Consider the following 17,283-nt stretch of genomic DNA (forward strand, 5'->3'; position numbering starts at 1 on the left):
CGGCACGGCCGGTCCCGGCGGGGCTCGCTCCCGGCCCCGCTCCCGGCGCGGCGGCGACAGGGCGGGGGCAGGCGCCCGGGGCATGCGGCGGCGGTAGGACGGGCGGCGGCAATGGGCGGCCAGGGGCTGCCGGTCCCGCTGCTGCTGGGGCTGCCGCTGCTGCTGGGGCTGCCGGCGGCGGGGCGCGCCGCCTCCAAGGCGCCGGTGTGCCAGGAGATCACGGTGCCGATGTGCAAGGGCATCGGCTACAACCTCACCTACATGCCCAACCAGTTCAACCACGACACGCAGGACGAGGCCGGGCTGGAGGTGCACCAGTTCTGGCCGCTGGTGGAGATCCAGTGCTCCCCGGACCTGCGCTTCTTCCTCTGCAGCATGTACACCCCCATCTGCCTGCCCGACTACACCAAGCCGCTGCCCCCCTGCCGCTCCGTCTGCGAGCGGGCCAAGGCGGGCTGCTCGCCCATCATGCAGCAGTATGGCTTTGCCTGGCCAGAGAGGATGAGTTGCGACAGCCTGCCGGTGCTGGGGGACGCCGAGGAACTCTGCATGGGCTACAACCGCACGGAGGCCACCACCCTGCCGCCTTTCTTCGGGAAGCCCACACGCCCAGCCAAGGACACAGCCAAAAGCCAGCTGCCAAGCGGTAGGCACCCGCCGGGCACCGACTGCGGCCGGACCTGCAAGTGCAAGGCGCCACTGGTGCCCATCTCCAAGGAGTCCCATCCACTGTATAACCGCATCCGGACCGGGCAGGTGCCCAACTGCGCCATGCCCTGCTACCAGCCCTACTTCACCCAGGACGAGAAGACCTTTGCCACTTTCTGGATCGGCCTCTGGTCCATCCTTTGTTTCCTCTCCACCTCCACCACTGTGGCTACCTTCCTCATTGACATGGAACGTTTCAAGTACCCCGAGCGCCCCATCATCTTCCTCTCTGCGTGCTACCTCTTCGTCTCTGTGGGCTACATTGTACGGCTGGTAGCGGGACATGCCAGTGTGGCTTGCGACCCCGAGCACCATCACATCCACTATGAGACCACGGGCCCCGCACTCTGCACTGTGGTTTTTCTGCTCCTCTACTTCTTTGGCATGGCCAGCTCCATCTGGTGGGTCATCCTGTCCCTCACCTGGTTCCTGGCAGCTGGCATGAAGTGGGGCAACGAGGCTATCGCGAGCTATGCGCAGTACTTCCACCTGGCTGCCTGGCTCATCCCCAGTGCCAAGTCAATTACCGTGCTGGCGCTCAGCTCCGTGGATGGGGACTCGGTAGCTGGGGTTTGCTACGTGGGCAACCAGAGCCTGGAGAATCTGCGTGGCTTTGTGCTGGCACCGCTGGTCGTGTATCTCTTCACTGGCAGTCTCTTCCTGCTGGCCGGCTTCGTCTCGCTGTTCCGCATCCGCAGCGTGATCAAGCAGGGCGGCACCAAGACTGACAAGCTGGAGAAGCTGATGATCCGCATCGGTATCTTCACCGTGCTCTACACTGTGCCTGCCACCATTGTCATTGCCTGCTACATCTATGAGCAGCACAACCGGGAGGCGTGGGAGCAGGCGCAGAACTGCTCCTGCCCAGGGGACCCCCACCGCCCCAAGCCTGACTATGCTGTATTCATGCTCAAGTACTTTATGTGCCTTGTGGTGGGCATCACTTCTGGCGTCTGGATCTGGTCTGGCAAAACTCTCGAGTCCTGGCGGCGCTTCACAGCCCGCTGCTGCCGGCCAAAGAAGCCAGCAGGTGCTGCTGCATACGGTGAGGTCAGCCCAGCACTGGTGGGCAGGACGGTGCTGCCCAGCATGGCCTCCTACCACAAGCAGGTCCCGCTGTCCCATGTGTGATCGGAAGGAGCTGTGGTGACCCCAGCATGGAGGGAGGAGAGGGTTGCAAAGACCCAGTGCTGCAGCACAGGGAGCGGCGGCAGAGCCACCCTGCCACCCCAGTCCCACAGCAGAGCGGAGCAGCCCAGGACCAAGCGTAGCCCCAGTCAGGGCAAGAGAGGTGCCACCAGCAACATGGGGACAGAGGGTCGGTGCTGGGAGCCCAGCGCTACCATGAGCTGGGACACATCATGAAGTGATGTGTGGGCTGGGTAGGTGGCAGCAGCCCCACAGCCTCTCGATGGGTTGTGCTGGTACTGGGACGAGGGGGAGAGCTGCAGCAGGCATGGCTGGTGGCAGCCCTATCTCTAGTGATCCCCAGCAGAGCACCAGAACTGAGCTGCTTGCCAGAGCTGGGAAGCATGAGAGGAGTCGGGATAGCAGGTCGGGGACATCCCACGTATCACCAGGCAGAGAGCTGGTGGCCCTGGCACAGGCTAAGAGGCAGGGGTTGAGCTGCACGGGTGCTGGCAGAACAGGAGCATGGGGCTCAACGAAGTCCTGCTGCCAGCCCACACAGAGCCCGGCACGCTGCTAAGAAGCCTGGGGCCCAGGAGCCCTGAGCCCCCAGCAAGCACATGCCAGCTCCCTGACAGGGCTGGTGCTTTGCACTGCTAGCTCTGGCACTTTGGAAAGCAGTTGGCAATGCTCCACACCTCTTTGTCAGGCAAGTTTGTAGCATCTCCCCCGTGCTGTGCGGGCTGCCTGGGGCAAGGCAGGGGTCGTGTCATAGACCGAAATGCACTGTGTGTGTGTGTATCAGCAGCAGGAGGTGTGTGCATGGGGTCTGTGAGGCAGGCGGTAGCTGCATGTGCTGGGAAGCAGTGGGGTCAGCAGCCAGCCAGCTCCAGCCCTCCTTGCTGCTTTTTTGGAAGCTGCACCTCTGTCAGACAGCACCAGGCTCAGGACTGAGCAGGTAATTCAGGAATAGTCAGCAGGGCGCTCACACTTTCTCCTGCATCGCAGCCTCTTCCCAGGGTTGGGCAGCAGCAGGGCACTGACAGAAGCAGTGCAAGGCGTTACACTCTGGGGACATCTGGGCCTAGATTGGTAGCACATGGATGCTGTGTCAGCCCCTTGAGTGGGACAAGGGAGTGGCAGCAGGGATGGGCTGCTGAGAGGCAGCTGCAGCCAGCTCCTGCCTGCTTTTGAAAGAACCCAGGTGTTTAGTCTGGTTTCCCTGCCCCAAATGGGATCACATATGTAACTTTGCAGAAATGATTACGAGAGTCCTTTTGTCCCCTTCCAACCATGGCGCCACGACCCAGCTGCATTGCTCTTGCGGGACTGCCAGGGCCCCAGGTTGTTCAAGATGCCCTCAGAACACTTCACAGTCAAGGAGGTTTCCAAGCCTTTTAAAACCAAAGTCTGGGAAGCAGGGGACCCTCTGGTGGCACAGCTGCTGATACAGATGGTGCCAGGACGTGGCATGTGTGCAGAGCGGTGCAGGGCCAGAGTGCTCCGTGGGACCCTCTCACAGCTGCAGGGCACTGTTGCGACAGAGGTTGGCTCGTTTTGGTGTGTTGCAGTACTTCACCTTGGGCAGCATTGCACCATGTTCTGTTACAAACTGTAAATAGCTGTATATAGTTGTTTTGTACTTTCAGGAGCTGGGGTGAACTTTGATACAGGTTTGGGGCAGGTGTGTGCTCAGTGTGGGGCAGGTCAGGCGCGGCACTGTGGGCATATGTGTGTTGTAATCCTGGGCATTAAATAGCTCCAACCTGATCCAACCCACGCCTTGCTGGACTTGTCTCTTTCTATAGTGCCTTCTGTAGATACAGCTAAGCACACCATGCAATACAATGAACAAAACCATGGCAAAGGTGGTGTTTTTCTGTTTGTTTGCTTCTTTTTTTAAGTCTAACTGACTGTGTAAAACTTTTTTTTTTTTTAAGGAAAAAAAGAAATCCAAGCTCAAGTGCAGGCTTGCCTATTGAAAAGTTTCCGGGAGGCCACTCTGTTCTGACCTAAGGACAGGTTGGTGCCAGCAGCCTGGGGCTGACCCTGGCCTCAGCACTGCCCTGCAGGCAGGGCAAGGTGTGGAGCCAGTGCCCCTGTGCTGTGGGTAACTGACGTGTTGTTTTGGCATTGTTGTTTAGTGGTGCTCTTCAACTTTTGTTTATATAACCATATTATATTTTGTGAAAAGCTGAAGAAATTTTATTCAAAGAGAAGTATAGAGATTAGTTATTTATGAGGAAAAAGATGTGTGTGCTGTTTTCTTTGCTTGTATGCTTATGCTAACCTGATAATTACCACAAAAGCTTACTGTGGGGAAAGGGGAGGAGTGTGCTGGAGGGCTGTGCTGTCTTCTTATCGGCAGGGATCAGTGGGGACTTGGGAGGCAACCGCAGCAGCCCTGTGCAGATGTGCTGCCGAGAGCACCAAGCCCTGCACAGCTCTGCCCTCAGTGTGAGGCTGTGCGCCCTGGCCCATGGCAGCAGCCCACCCAGCTTGGGAGTGAGTTGGGTCTGCAGGGTGTTGGCAGCAGGTACTGCTGGCACCACCCCTGGCTTTGCTGACAGAGCTCCTGGGCAGGCCAAGGTCACACCTTCCTGGTGGAAGACAGTTAACGATCAACTTTTATTGGTGTTCTTGCAGTTTGCACGGTATCGGTCCCTCACTCTGCCTCGAGATCGAGCGCCAAAGAGTTGCCCTTTGGTACTTAGCAGGTGCCAGCTCTTGGCCAAGGAGGATGTTGTGTGCTGATTTAAGTGTCCTTGTTGCCATCTGCTGTACACTCTCCTGTGGTGGGAAGAGTGCGAAGGGAGGACAATGAGGGGTTAAGTTGGCTGTGCTGTGACTAATGGTGCAGGACTCTGCTATCTAGTTAGGTGTGTAGGCACACACGGGTCCCACTAGATAGGATCTCTTACCTGAAAGCAGCATTCCAGTGCCCCATGATAAAACTGATGGAGCCAGCAATGCACTGACTCACCCGAGCCCTCTGTGGTTAGGTACAGACAAAGGACACCCAGCAGCTGAGCCTGCCCTGTGCAGGGCAGCTGCTGTGAGGCTGTGTGGGCATGCCCCACCTCAGCATGAGGACTTACCTGGGTGCTGAAGGCACCTTGCCTGTTTCCAGCTGTAAAGCCTGCTTGGCAGCAGGGTTACTGCCAAAGCTTCCTGAGAAGCCTCTGTGTTCTCAGTGCCTCAGTAAGCAGGAGTTTGGCAAAGCTGCCATCCGCTGCCACCTTGAGATCGATTTTGATCAAGAGAAGGGACATGGCTGCAGTCATTTGTTGGTGAACCACCACCAAAGGCTGCAGGACTCTGCACAGCTACACGCAGCCCACCCTGATGGTGCGGTGTCACACACCTGTGCTCTGTGTCCCATTGGGCCCATTCAGGCTGCCCTCAAGGCAAGAGCAGGCTCTCTTGGTATCGACTAGTGCAATGCACTTTGTGTGGGGAAAAGTAGTATCTGGCAAAACAGGGATCTGGCCCTGCAAATGGGGTTTTATGTGACAGGGGCAGGAGGCAAAGTGGTGATTTTGTTCCTGGAAATGCCTTGCTCCCTAAGGCAGCAAACTGGCCCATTTTCAGCGATGTGCTTTACCAGCTATTAAACTGCATATATGTATGTGTGCATGGTAGCGCAACAGTGCACTATATTCACTGCTAAAGCACGACAGCACATATTTTGCCTCTTTCTCAGAGAACGCTGTGAACAGTCAGGCATAAGCCCTGCTGCACTATGGGAATTAGCAGCTTGGGCCATAGGCAGCAGCCCGCCTTGTTCTGGGCTCTGACCCATCAGCCAACAGCACCCACACAGCTGCTACCCCCCCCCCCCCTGCAAACTCTGACCTCAATTGCTCTTGTGCCCTCTTCTGCTTGTCAGGTTATTCCTGATGCGTATATTCTTACCCAGAAGCAATGTTCTTGACATTTATTCAGTCTCTGAAGTGCCTGTCCTCTTAACTGCCAAACCCACGCTGAAGTAGCTCTCATAAAGTTCCCTTAGAAACAAAATGCACACAGTCCCCATACACAAACAGAAAGGCCTTCTGACTCCCAAAGGCATCATGTAGCCCAGAAACACATCAGTGAGTTGCTGTCCATATGGACCTGTAGCACACACTGCTCGCGTTACTCTTGATGGGTCACGATATAGCTATTGTCTAGGGAAGCTGTTAAGTGGAACCACCCTGGGACTGAATGCAACCGAAGGTCACCTCAGCTTAGATTTACTCTTCACAAAGGAGCATTCTCATCGCAGGCTGTTGTTGCTGGGTATTCTTCTAAGGCAACAGAGGTAGGTACACTCACTGTAATGCTAGTGTTCTAGAGATGATTCTATTATTTTTCATTTTGCCTTTGTATGAAAAATACTGCCAACAAATAAAGCACAGCTCAGCTCCCCGCAGAACCCACCCCCCAAATGCTGTTCCCTCTGAAATTGTATCTATCTTTGTTCTTCAACTGCACTCTTTTAAAAGTTTTACTTCCTACTGATTACCTAAGAAATGTTGTAGGTATGTTTTCCTGGATCTCTTTCATATGGCCCAGAATGTTAAGGGCAATTGCTATTTTCCCCTCTCTTAAGAAATCATGATTCTATTGACCAAGTGCTCTGGGCTAAGCTACAGAAAAACTAAAACCAGTTAAAGTTTAGGCAAAATTAAGTTGGGAGCATCAGGTTCCTGGACAAGAGTACAGCTGTCTGAGTTGACACCCACCTGACAGGCAGATCAGGACGAGCCTCGCTCTACTTTGGCCAAAAGGTGAGTGAATGCCACAAGTTCCTGCTGAGCACCTTAGAGCTGAACAGCTGCAGCTACAGAAACCATGTGCCAGCCCACAGTGAAGCGAATCCAGACCCCATCACACAAAGTAAAAGGCACCCAGTCGCTTGTAGATTCCTACTGAGTGCTCAAGGGAGGATTTAAAAACTTCCAGTTAGCACCAGACAGATATTGTAGAGGGCTGAGTCAAATTCCAAACTAAAACAAGTGGAAATAGCCAGGCAGCTACAGAAGGCTTCTGCTGCTCATCCAGCTGAGGGCCCTGGCCCATCCTGCGCAGCAAGCAGCACACAGTTGCCCAATGACCTCTGCTGTGGGCTTCAGAGAATTCCCGAGTAATCTCAGCAAAATGAACACGAGGGGAAGGTACAGAGACAGGGGAGGCCTTAATGCACATTGATTCCACAGCCCCCCACTTCCTCTCAAACATGAAAGAAGCTGTACAGCAGCAAATAGAGGGAGAATTAAATCAGACAACTGTACAGAATACACAATTTACCTTTAACTTTAATTAAAATAGAGTTTATTAGCTTTTCTTTTAATACAAACATGAGAAAGGAAAACCACCTGAAGATGTAGCATTATTTCCAAAATTCAGTTGTGATCAATACCTGAAGTGCCAAGTTCCATGGATCTGAGAGCCAGGGGCAGGCATATTTGCATACCACAAAAGACAAAATGCATCATTTTAACAGCTGAGTGTAGCCAGACTGATCGTTACACTCAGACCCCCACTCCCTACCCTCCACTCTCAAAAGCATGTGGACTCACCGTTTAGTGTGAGTTTCTGGACCTTGGCTAGATGAAGTGCACAGAAACTGTGCCATTTGGAGGGCTCCTAGACAAACAGCCTAGAATCTATTTGGATCCAAGAAGGGAAGATATTACAAAGGCATGTAACAGGAAGAGTCTAGTAATACTTATCCTGCTCAGAGTTCATTTTCAGAGCCTGAAAGTAAGGTCCATTCCAAAGTCTCAGAAGGAACAAAAACCCAAGCCTTAAAAGCAGTTGCACAAAATAAAATTCACTTTGGAGGAAAAAGGAAAAAAAAGTTTTACAGAAATATTTTTGATAATTTTCAATTAATTTTTTTTTCAATCTACCTGGTTAGGTAGTCCAAGATTCTCAAACTCTATCTTATCATGATTGTAAATCCCTCCCAAGAAACAAAGCCTCAATGGGAGCCAAATGGATGCACAATATCAGCTTTAGGAACTCCACTGTATATAGCACAAGAGATCTGCAGTAGAACTCGAGAAGCGGTGCTGCACACATGCCGTTCACCACTGGATTGCTACGCTGTTTGGGATGGTGATGATATTTCCAGACCAACTTTCTCATTCAATGCCTCAAAAAAATATACAGCTTGCGTCTCTTCCAGAGCAATAACAAGTATTAGAAAATGAGAGAAGCACCATAATTCACAAGAAATGCAGCATGGACCCTATATATTTTAACAATAGAGAAAACCATCTCTCTGCCACCACTCAAAACATACTAAGTCCTTTGACAGTCTACTGGAGTGAAGTTGTTGGTGCAGAGTTGGGATTCCTTCCTGCTGTGCAGCTTCTTGGTTATGAACAGATCACCAATAATAGCAGCTTTTAGTAGCCAAACCAGGGAAAAACCATCAACACAAGTCAAAGCTGTTTGTTGTTTTCAGCTCCAGAATAGTTTGATACTTTAAAGAGTCCCACGTTCTGTTTTGTTTTTAACACCGCATTGACCCGAAGTACAAATGCGGTGGGACTCTGTAGGACAGGGGAGAGGAGGGAAGAACGTTGTAACTATAGTCATGTGGTTAGTGTTTAAATTCTAAAATTTAAAACTACTTGTTATTAAAAACCTCAAGAGTTCACAGCTATAGGCCTACATAGTAAGCAAACATCTGTGGGAAAAAGATGGAGAGAAGTTTGTTTTTGCATCTCTGGATAAATTAAAGAGGAGAGAGTGGATTTGACAAAGATCTTGTCTTGCACCAAGTATGCTCCTCAAGCTCTGGGCTCCCTTGGCTAATTTTACCCCTCCTCTCCTTTTGCTGGAAGACACCATCACCGCTGGCTTGTGTGCATGGAGTGGTGGTATTCCTCCAATTCATGTGGACGCTGGTTCATGGTGCTGCACCTTTCTCTCTCCTCAGGAGAGGATGGCATTAGAACGGCGGATACCAACTAAATTATCAGCACTGAAAGATCGTCTCATAGCAGCTTTTGACAAGTCTTTGTATTTATCTTCACACAGCCGGGAGATAGCCTGGGTATCATGTTCAGAAACAAAAGTACTCATTAGAAAAGCTGGAACATTTCAAGGAAGTTTTTACAAAGCATCATACGAACAGCACAGGCACTCTGCAGCTGTGGTACTATTGGGTTTTTTACGTACAAAGTCAGAAAAGAACTACCACTTTGGCAGAAAAGTATTAAGGGGGTCTCTCCTCATGCTATCAAGAACCTTATCCGTTAGGAATCAAGACACTGAAAAGGTGAGTCTCATTACCTAATGGAAAACTTGGATCCATTTCAGACTTACGAGTTCATGTAAGTTATGTTCCAAATTGTACCTAGTAGTTAGATCTGGTGTTTGGGCTTCTAACAGCACTAAAATGCACATAGGCGTTTATGAGAGAAAAGGCTCAAGCCAAAATGGTTTCTGCACTCCCACAAGAACCCTGCCCTTGGTCACTTGGTACAAGTGAGCGCAGAAAACAGAGGTGTATGAGAGGGCTCTATTTTCCCTTTACCATCTCTACACCTTCTCCTCCAGGCTGCTTTTTCCACCAAAGACCACTCATGTAGTCAGGTCAAGAAGGGAGGGCAGCTCTCTGCTCAATGGCACGGCAATAGCTGGGGCATTAATACAGCTATTACATATCCACACATGTGGACAACTTCGTATTTAACTGTTTTTTCAGCCACTTACTGGCTTACCTCTGCTCTGCTCTGCTTATTTAGCTAGTCAAGCTGCCTTTATTCTGGTGCAGCCTTTTTAGTGCCAGCCTAATTATTTCCCGTATAACACACGATTGTGCAGAAAACGGTGCGTGTCCTCTCCTGCAGAGCCCATTTCTGACTGAAGCTTTCAGACACAATCAATGCAAATAAATAAGGATACCAGTAATAAAAGGCTGAACTGAATTTCAGTCCTGAACATTTACTGCCATTAATAATTTACCACCTATCAGGAGACAAACTTTCAGAGTGCTACAATCAGCTACAAGTCTACACCTTCCCTTTAAGGCAGCACCCATTCAGCACAACCCAGTGTTCTGGAAGTTCAAGAGGTGAAAAAGCACTCTGAGCATGAATAAACCCCTAAGTGTATTTTAAAATAATTATTTACATTTATTTCTGCCGACCTTCTGGAGGCATGCATTTGGCTCAAGAGTGGCATTCTTTAAGACACTGGCTGTATGAGCTCCCGGTGCAAGACCAGACAGACTCTCCATCCTGTTTTAATGCTAGCACATCAATCATAAGGCAACCTGTGTTGACATATTTAGCCCCAGTCACCCATATGTTATAAATCAGTTTTCAGCCCCTGGAATACTAATTCACTGCTTCACAGAGGTGCCTATCTGCTCCTCAAATACTTCTAACAGAAAGGTAGAATTAAAAAGTTTAGCAAATGGTTTAAATATTTATCACGTTTTAGAATTAAAAACCAAAGTGTCCTATGTATGCACATCAGTGAGTGTGTTATGGCAAAGCGCATGCTGTAGGGAAAATTACTCTGCTTTTAAACACCAAGCCCCCAAATGTTAGCAAAGAAACAGGCTTACAACCTGTAAATCATCCACTTATGCCACAGGCTCTGAGCAGTTCAGTAAACAATTTCCAGTGGAATATGAACTGCCCTACAACCACATTTACAATTAGTGACAGTGTTAGCTTAAAGTGTGAGTAACAAGGCTGAAACAAAGCAGAAGAGCTGTGTTGCTTCACTTTAAATAGAGGAATTTGTAGGCATATCATACCTATCATTCCAAAGGACAAGGGGGGATAAGGCTTATTACCAAAGTTCAACCACCTCTGGGTGGAAATAGAAAAACTGGCGCTCGGCAGAATTACTGGAGGTGGGCAACAGAACAATATGAGCCAATAATCCTGCAGAACGCCCCTGTCCGAATGGGGCATCAGTGTACATGGGGCCCGTGTTTAATGTCTTTGTTGAAAGGTCAACAAAAACACGTATGCACGGCTGTCAACTGACAGTTGAAAGGCTGCATGAGTCAAGAGGAAAGTTTTGCCTAGGAACCCAGGTAATTTAGGTATTTTCAAAATGTCTTATGTGTCTCCACCAACTAGCAAGAAAGTTCAACGCTGCTTAAGTTCTTTAACACGAAGCCGCCACGTGAAAGAACGCCGTGGGGACTTGCACCAAGGCAGCCTTCTCCATTTAGCAAAAAGGGCCAGTCATCTGTATTTACACTCCTCTGGGCATGCTGAAGCATTCCTAAGAAGCAACTATTCTAAAAGTTTGTCTCAAAATAACATTTCTTTGGAAAGGTGAGTTCTGAAGATTGTGAAAAATAACATTAATTCTGCAGCTGTCCCCCTAACAAATGGTTTATTAAACCGTGAGAGCAGCAAGAGCACTCTCTCTAGATTTAAAAGCAGCTGTGCAGTGGGATGCAGTGGGAAACTTCAGCTGGTAGTATTTAGAATGGTCCAAGTGTGACTGTCTCTCAGTGCTCGGAATACAGACTGTGAGCAGGGAAAGACAGACAATCCATTACATATGACACTATTCTTTCAATCTTCAGTAGCCTAGCTGAACTATAGTTCCTCATATAACACCCACTTTATGCAGTGATCTGCTAGGCTTCCACTCCTTCCTCAGAGAACTAACTGAGCCTAGGCATGGTTTTAGAAGTGCTAGCTGCAGCCAGAAAGGGGTTCAATCAGCCCATAATACACTAATCTAAAAGCTTTTTGGTTTTTCTAACTGCCACTTAATATGATTAGCAACAGACGCTCCTAGTACACACACACACACACACACATGCAACAGTCCCCTGCTCAGGCAACCTCAGACCATTACCTCCAGTTTCTGTGCTCTCTCTTTACTAAGAGGCTCCAGCAGAAAGCTCAGGTTATTGTCATCTGCTAGGGAGCGAAGATCGAAGTAGTATTTGGCGTAAACACTGGCAGGAACATTGATATTAAACTGCAGTAGCTCCAAGAAGTGTCTTTCCATCTCGTTCCTAGGAGGGACAGAGAACAAAAGAAAAAAAATACTGCTTTAGCTGGGAAAAAAAAAAACCAACAACAAAAAAGCTAACAGAACAACTGGAGACCTCTAGGCTATTTATAAAACCAGCAACTTTGAACTAGTCATCGAGAGGCCTGTATTATTCATTTCAAGAGATGGTTCATTCACTGGTGCTCGAAACAAGGTGCAGCTTTTGGGTCCTGGCACTTTCAGCTGGGAGAGAAAGGTAGTGCCCTGTCGTGCACTCGCAGGGCTGACCAGGAGGCTCATTCTTCAGAGTTCCATTAGTGCAGCTGTACAATTCATGCGCCATTCTCACTCTCTCGTACAGCCCCACGCTATAGTGATCAGATGAAAGGAATGATGTATGCTGTTTATTAGCTCTGAAGAACTTACAGACATTTTCACCAGGCTGATAACAGGAAGGGGGTTTATTGAAGTAGAGTTGGACTAACAAAAGCAGTAGGCAGATCACCACGGCAACAAATGGATCTATGAAGAGCTGCTGCTATTATCTCACAGAAAAAAGCCTCTTGAAGCAACATGGATTCATCTCCAATAAATAAATAAATAAGCAGCATTAGGTGGCAGAAGGAATTTTCTCCTCAATAGCATTAGGCAGGATAACAAAGTACTGTGTTAAAGGGTGCCATTCGGTTTTTACTCACTCGTCTGTTTTCACAGGGCAAAATATTTGGAGGAAAGTGAGGAAAACACTGTGCCACAAAAAGGGCCATTTCAGCTACTGTACTGTGGTCAGCTAAAACAAGTTTTTCCTGATGTAAATAAAATCAACCTGGAAGAAATGAGTTGGTACCCAAACCACTGGGAACAGACCTTCACCTACAGAATCTGACGACTCTGTAAGCTGGTCAACTGCAAATACACGAGGGAGTAAGGGACACTGATTCAGTGGGAGCTTTTAAAATGGATGTTTTACCTGTTAGAAGAGGGAAGTAAATCAAAGAACCATCCAGGTTGTGTCCTGTACTGGATGATGGGTGTCAATATCAATAGCAGCTTTGTGCTTGTTTCTAGTATAGTGGACTTGAGTACCATTGAACCTAGTGCCAAAATTAATTTCCTGTTCATATGGTCATAAGCCTATAGAAATGTAAATCAGATAATGTTTTGATGATCAGCTGATCAGAGCTTGATTTATCTGTGAATAAATGCTCTTCACTGCACCTTTTGTACTCACTACACTAGTTTAATTGTATAAAAATACAATTCTTCATTGGATTAACAAGTCTATTTATAGTGGTTTAAAACCTGGGAAAGCATAATTCCCATGTGTTTCCTGTGCTTTATTTACAAATATATGTGTCTGAAAGAATGAACAGCATGTGTCCCCTTAACAAGCAATCATAGCAAGATTAGCAGCTGCACAGTTAATTTTTCAGTGATTATGGATTCATTCTCATCAAAGCAAGGAAGTTTTGACAAAGGATGACTTCCAAATATCAGTTTAATTTCCTTCTTTTTCTTCCCATAGGAATATGCAAATAAAACCAAGCCAAAAACCCTTTTCAGTAAAAAACAAACAAACAAAAAAAAAACAAACAAACAAAAAAACAACCCAAAAACCCACTGCAAAACTACAACTACAAAAGCTGGCAATTAAGCACAGTGCCAACCATTAATTGAAGGTAGTGTTACAAGCTCAAAACTCAGTTTTGCTGAGTATTTATTCTAAGCAGTTTTCCAGGGTTCTGTCTGTGGTAAAATTACCCAATCTGAGATGCGTGAACTCTGCCCTGCTGCAGCAGTGCAGGCCTGGCTGGGCACCCCGGACACTGTCAGAAGGGGTTGTGCAGTTTCTGGACAAACCTAAACTCAAAGGTCGAAACCATTTCAAATTAGATGGGATCACAGAAAAAAAAAAAATCCAAACTGAGGAGAAGCAGCAGCCTCAAGTCTTTTTTTTCCCTACCACCACCACTGCTTTGAAAACGTAAGTACCAACAATTTCAGGAGACCCAGCACCAGCAATAGACAATAAGCATCCTGCTTATTACAGATGTTTCAGTGCTATCAGTTTGATTTATTCCAAGGAGGACTAGAAGAAGACACATCAAAAAGAGCAAGATGTATATACCCTGGCACTCCCAGCATCGCTGACCTCACTTCAGCCATCTCAGAGCTATTTGCAACAACGCTTCAAGTGTGTTCCTCAGAGAGATAAGCACTTGAGCCAGGTTGAGTGAAGATGCACATTGTATAAAATCACTAATTATGCTTTCCTGAAAGCATGGCTGCATAGCCCCGGTTTTGGAGACAAAGCACTCCCAGACAAGGGGTACCTATAAAACAAGATGCTATGTTTCCTGTTGTTGTTTGCAAAGCAAAATAATTTGAAAAACCAAGAACTCTTTTGGAAACTAAAAATGGGAGAGTTTTCTGTAGGGAAGAGCACACTCTTCTTACTAAGGAGTCCTAGATAAATGCTGTATTTTAAACGTTAGCTCTAAGCTGAATCTAGAGAAGAAAACTTTGGGCAAGGGCAGAATATCTGACATAGGGAGCCTACCAGTGCTATGTGCAAATTGCTACTGCCTGTTTGCTCCTGTACCAGAACTGACTTGTACAATGTAGGCCTGGACACACAGTCAATCACAGTGTGATAAAACTCAGAAACACACAGGGTATTTAATGAAGTTTAATAAAGCCAGAATGAATGATACCAAGCTAACCTAGTATTTCTACCACCGTCATAAAAGAAATGCAGCAGGAAGCAGAGAGAGGGAGAGAGCTTCACAAAAAGGAATTTAACTGAAAATATTATGGGCCAAATCTACTCCCCACAAACATGCTTCTAGCCATAGCACTTGGCACAGAGCCACCATGATGTACAACCTGAACATCCTCTGAAACTGCAGAAACTACAGGACTTAAAGCTGACTTCATAAAGAAAAAAGAGTGGATTCCAAAGTTATCAAAAACTGGAACCTGTGTCTGAGACAAGAATATGTACAAGAAACAGCTCTACTTGAACAAGCAGTACTAAGATTGAGCATTTTGTTCCCAGCATTGTAGGCAAGTCTAAGAACACACCTGACAAAGAGGACCTGTCGCAGTAGTTGGATGCAAGACACACAGCCACAGATCCTAACAGAAATGACACTTGTCTTCCAAGAGCATCAGCTAAGAATTCAGACCTTGAAATATTTATGCATTGGCTGGATGTAGGGGCAGACACTTAAGTCACAAGTTTCAGCTTACCTTGCAATTTTTCTAATTCTAAGCAAAAACGCATGAAATGATAATTTTTATTTTCCAAAAAGATTTTTTATAAGACTAAAAAGAGGCAATGAAGCCTGGCACCAGAGATGCACTGTGTGTATCCTGTAGCACCAGAGAGAGGCATTCAACATAGCACTATCAGGACAACTGCTGTTTAGAAAACATCGTAGATTTGTAAAAACTTGCAACTTACATGTCCTCAACAGTAATGTCCTTCAATATTTGGCAGTAATCCACATTCCAAACAGCCTGATCATCCCAGACTTTAGAAGCCAGCAGAATAGCTCCTAAGACTATCCTCTTCCAGTTACTAGGGCAGATGTCAATCTCTGCATAGGTTAAAAGCCTTTCCAAGTAAACCTGTTAAAAAAAAAACAAAACAGTTTTACATGTGGAATCAAGAGTTGAAGCTGATTTCTGAACAAACACTCCGGTCAAATATAACCATGTTATCCCATTATCATTAACTGTCTAAAAGAAATTATTGGTGATAACTACATATGTTGTTTTGAAAATAATGCCTCCTATTTATTTCCAAGGAAACTACAAAAGATGCAAAGGGCACCACAACGCTGTTTGATAGAGCAAATTCTCAGCTACAAGATACTATTTTTCCATACAGTCAGCACCATGAGCTATGTGTCTTCTCCAGCAATTAACAGGAGGCTGTGTGCTGTGCTTGTGAAAATCTGCACCAGCAGATGTGACCCAGTGTTGCTACTGCTGAAACGCACCACCCACTGCCTCACTGTGCTCACATCCACTGTCTGGTCTCCATAAATGCTCAGTGAGCACTGAGGATCGCCAGTGGGTGGTGTTTTTTCCGCATGGAGCAATTCAGTAACACATCTTTGCTCCATTCACACTTCCCTGTCAGATGCCATTTGGTCAGACTGCCCCTCTGTGGCCGTATGTCACACACAGCATGCAGTGGAATATTGGTGGGAAGCTTCAGCCTCTAATGCCATACCTCTAAGATTTCCCTCTGATGTCATGGGCCAACAGAATAAAACAGCAGGCACTGCTTTTGGAGCAGTCATTGTATTTACACTTCAGAATCACAACTTTCAAGAGCAACAGGTTCCTAGTTTTGTTGTTCTGCTACCTAAACCAGGTCAAAGGTCCCAGTGAAACCTCAGATAACCTGGTGAGTACAGGAAGTTTTTGTGCCCATAGGTCTATGGGCAGCATCAACCCCTACTTACCAGGGCTTCCCTATGCTTTCTTCCCATCTTTTGCTTACAGTCTTCGAGAGGATTGAAAGCGTTCCCGTAATAACAGAGCCATCTAGTGGTACAGACCACTTCAAAAAACAACTCCATTTTTAAAATACTTTAGGTGTCAAGATTGCCTGGGACCATCATCCCATTCTGTCAAATTGCTCGCATGTCATTGGAAAAGCAGAAGGTGAGCCTGCTTAATTGCCACACTGTCTTTTGGTGATAGTTCTTTTCTGTTCTTTTCAGACTGTTCTGCAGACAAGCCACAATGAAGACTGAAGTCTAGTATGCAACAAAGCACAGTTTAAGAGACCTTCTAATGCAGTGATTGTATCAGCTGTGTTTTTTCCCCTTTCCCTTCAGGTATTTATGTGTATGTGTGTGTGTGTGTATACGTGCAGGCATATAAACACATGTGTCTGCATAAAGATCAGTACTTTTTATACCCATCTCGCTTTTGGAAAGCAAACAACACACTCTGGTGAGATGATTTTCTCTTACTACTATTCTCAATTTCCACGCACCTCCAGTCACATGGGGAAAATGGTCCAAGAAGGAAAAAAAAAAAAAGAAAAAGAAAAAGGGAGCAGACAGAAAGGTGTCTGTGACTGAAGGACATAATAGTAAGAAAAGTTAATATCCTGGAATTCCTGCGCTATTGACTCTCAGCTCTTAGGGCATGCTATTTGCACTGTTCCAGTTAATACAAATTCTAACGTGCACCCTGTACCACAGAAATAAAACATGACTTTGTGTGTGATCTTAATACACCCCACTGTTTATGGTATCTCATGTTGGGCCTCTCTCGAGCTTCTTCAGTGAGTTATATATTTTATGAATTTAATAAATATCTGATTGGACAAGTAATTAAGTATTACACATTCAAATACAGGAAAGCTAAGATCCTTTTAAGTTATCCACTTCTGTAACTACTTGGAAATATTTTCTAATGAACTTGTCGTATGGCGTCTTCATTATT

General features: G+C 46.9%; 2 protein-coding genes across 2 annotated transcripts in view; one reads left to right on the forward strand and one right to left on the reverse strand.

Moving 5' to 3' along the window:
* The first annotated feature begins 111 nt into the window (after positions 1 to 111).
* FZD5 (frizzled class receptor 5) lies at positions 112 to 4,085 on the forward strand. The gene has a single exon (XM_042839466.1). It carries the CDS (start codon positions 112 to 114, stop codon positions 1,837 to 1,839), a length of 1,728 nt encoding a protein of 575 aa, XP_042695400.1. The 3' UTR covers positions 1,840 to 4,085.
* Positions 4,086 to 7,135: 3,050 nt separating this feature from the next.
* Positions 7,136 to 17,283, reverse strand: part of CCNYL1 (cyclin Y like 1) — a gene marked incomplete at its 5' end in the record, with an annotated part of 33,569 nt that continues 23,421 nt past the window's right edge. Inside the window, 3 exons of the mRNA XM_042839467.1 lie at positions 7,136 to 8,883; positions 11,671 to 11,833; positions 15,278 to 15,444. Of these exons, the coding sequence (XP_042695401.1) occupies positions 8,767 to 8,883; positions 11,671 to 11,833; positions 15,278 to 15,444 (447 nt within the window). The remainder of the gene's footprint in view (positions 8,884 to 11,670; positions 11,834 to 15,277; positions 15,445 to 17,283) is intronic.

Source organism: Centrocercus urophasianus, unplaced genomic scaffold (assembly GCF_019232065.1).
Source record: "Centrocercus urophasianus isolate 14NV4802_14NV808 unplaced genomic scaffold, USGS_Curo_1.0 seq_937, whole genome shotgun sequence".
NCBI lineage: Eukaryota > Metazoa > Chordata > Aves > Galliformes > Phasianidae > Centrocercus > Centrocercus urophasianus.

Excerpts from the sequence above, each read along its gene's own strand:
- FZD5 (XM_042839466.1), top strand. The coding sequence starts at position 112 with ATGGGCGGCCAGGGGCTGCCGGTCCCGCTGCTGCTGGGGCTGCCGCTG.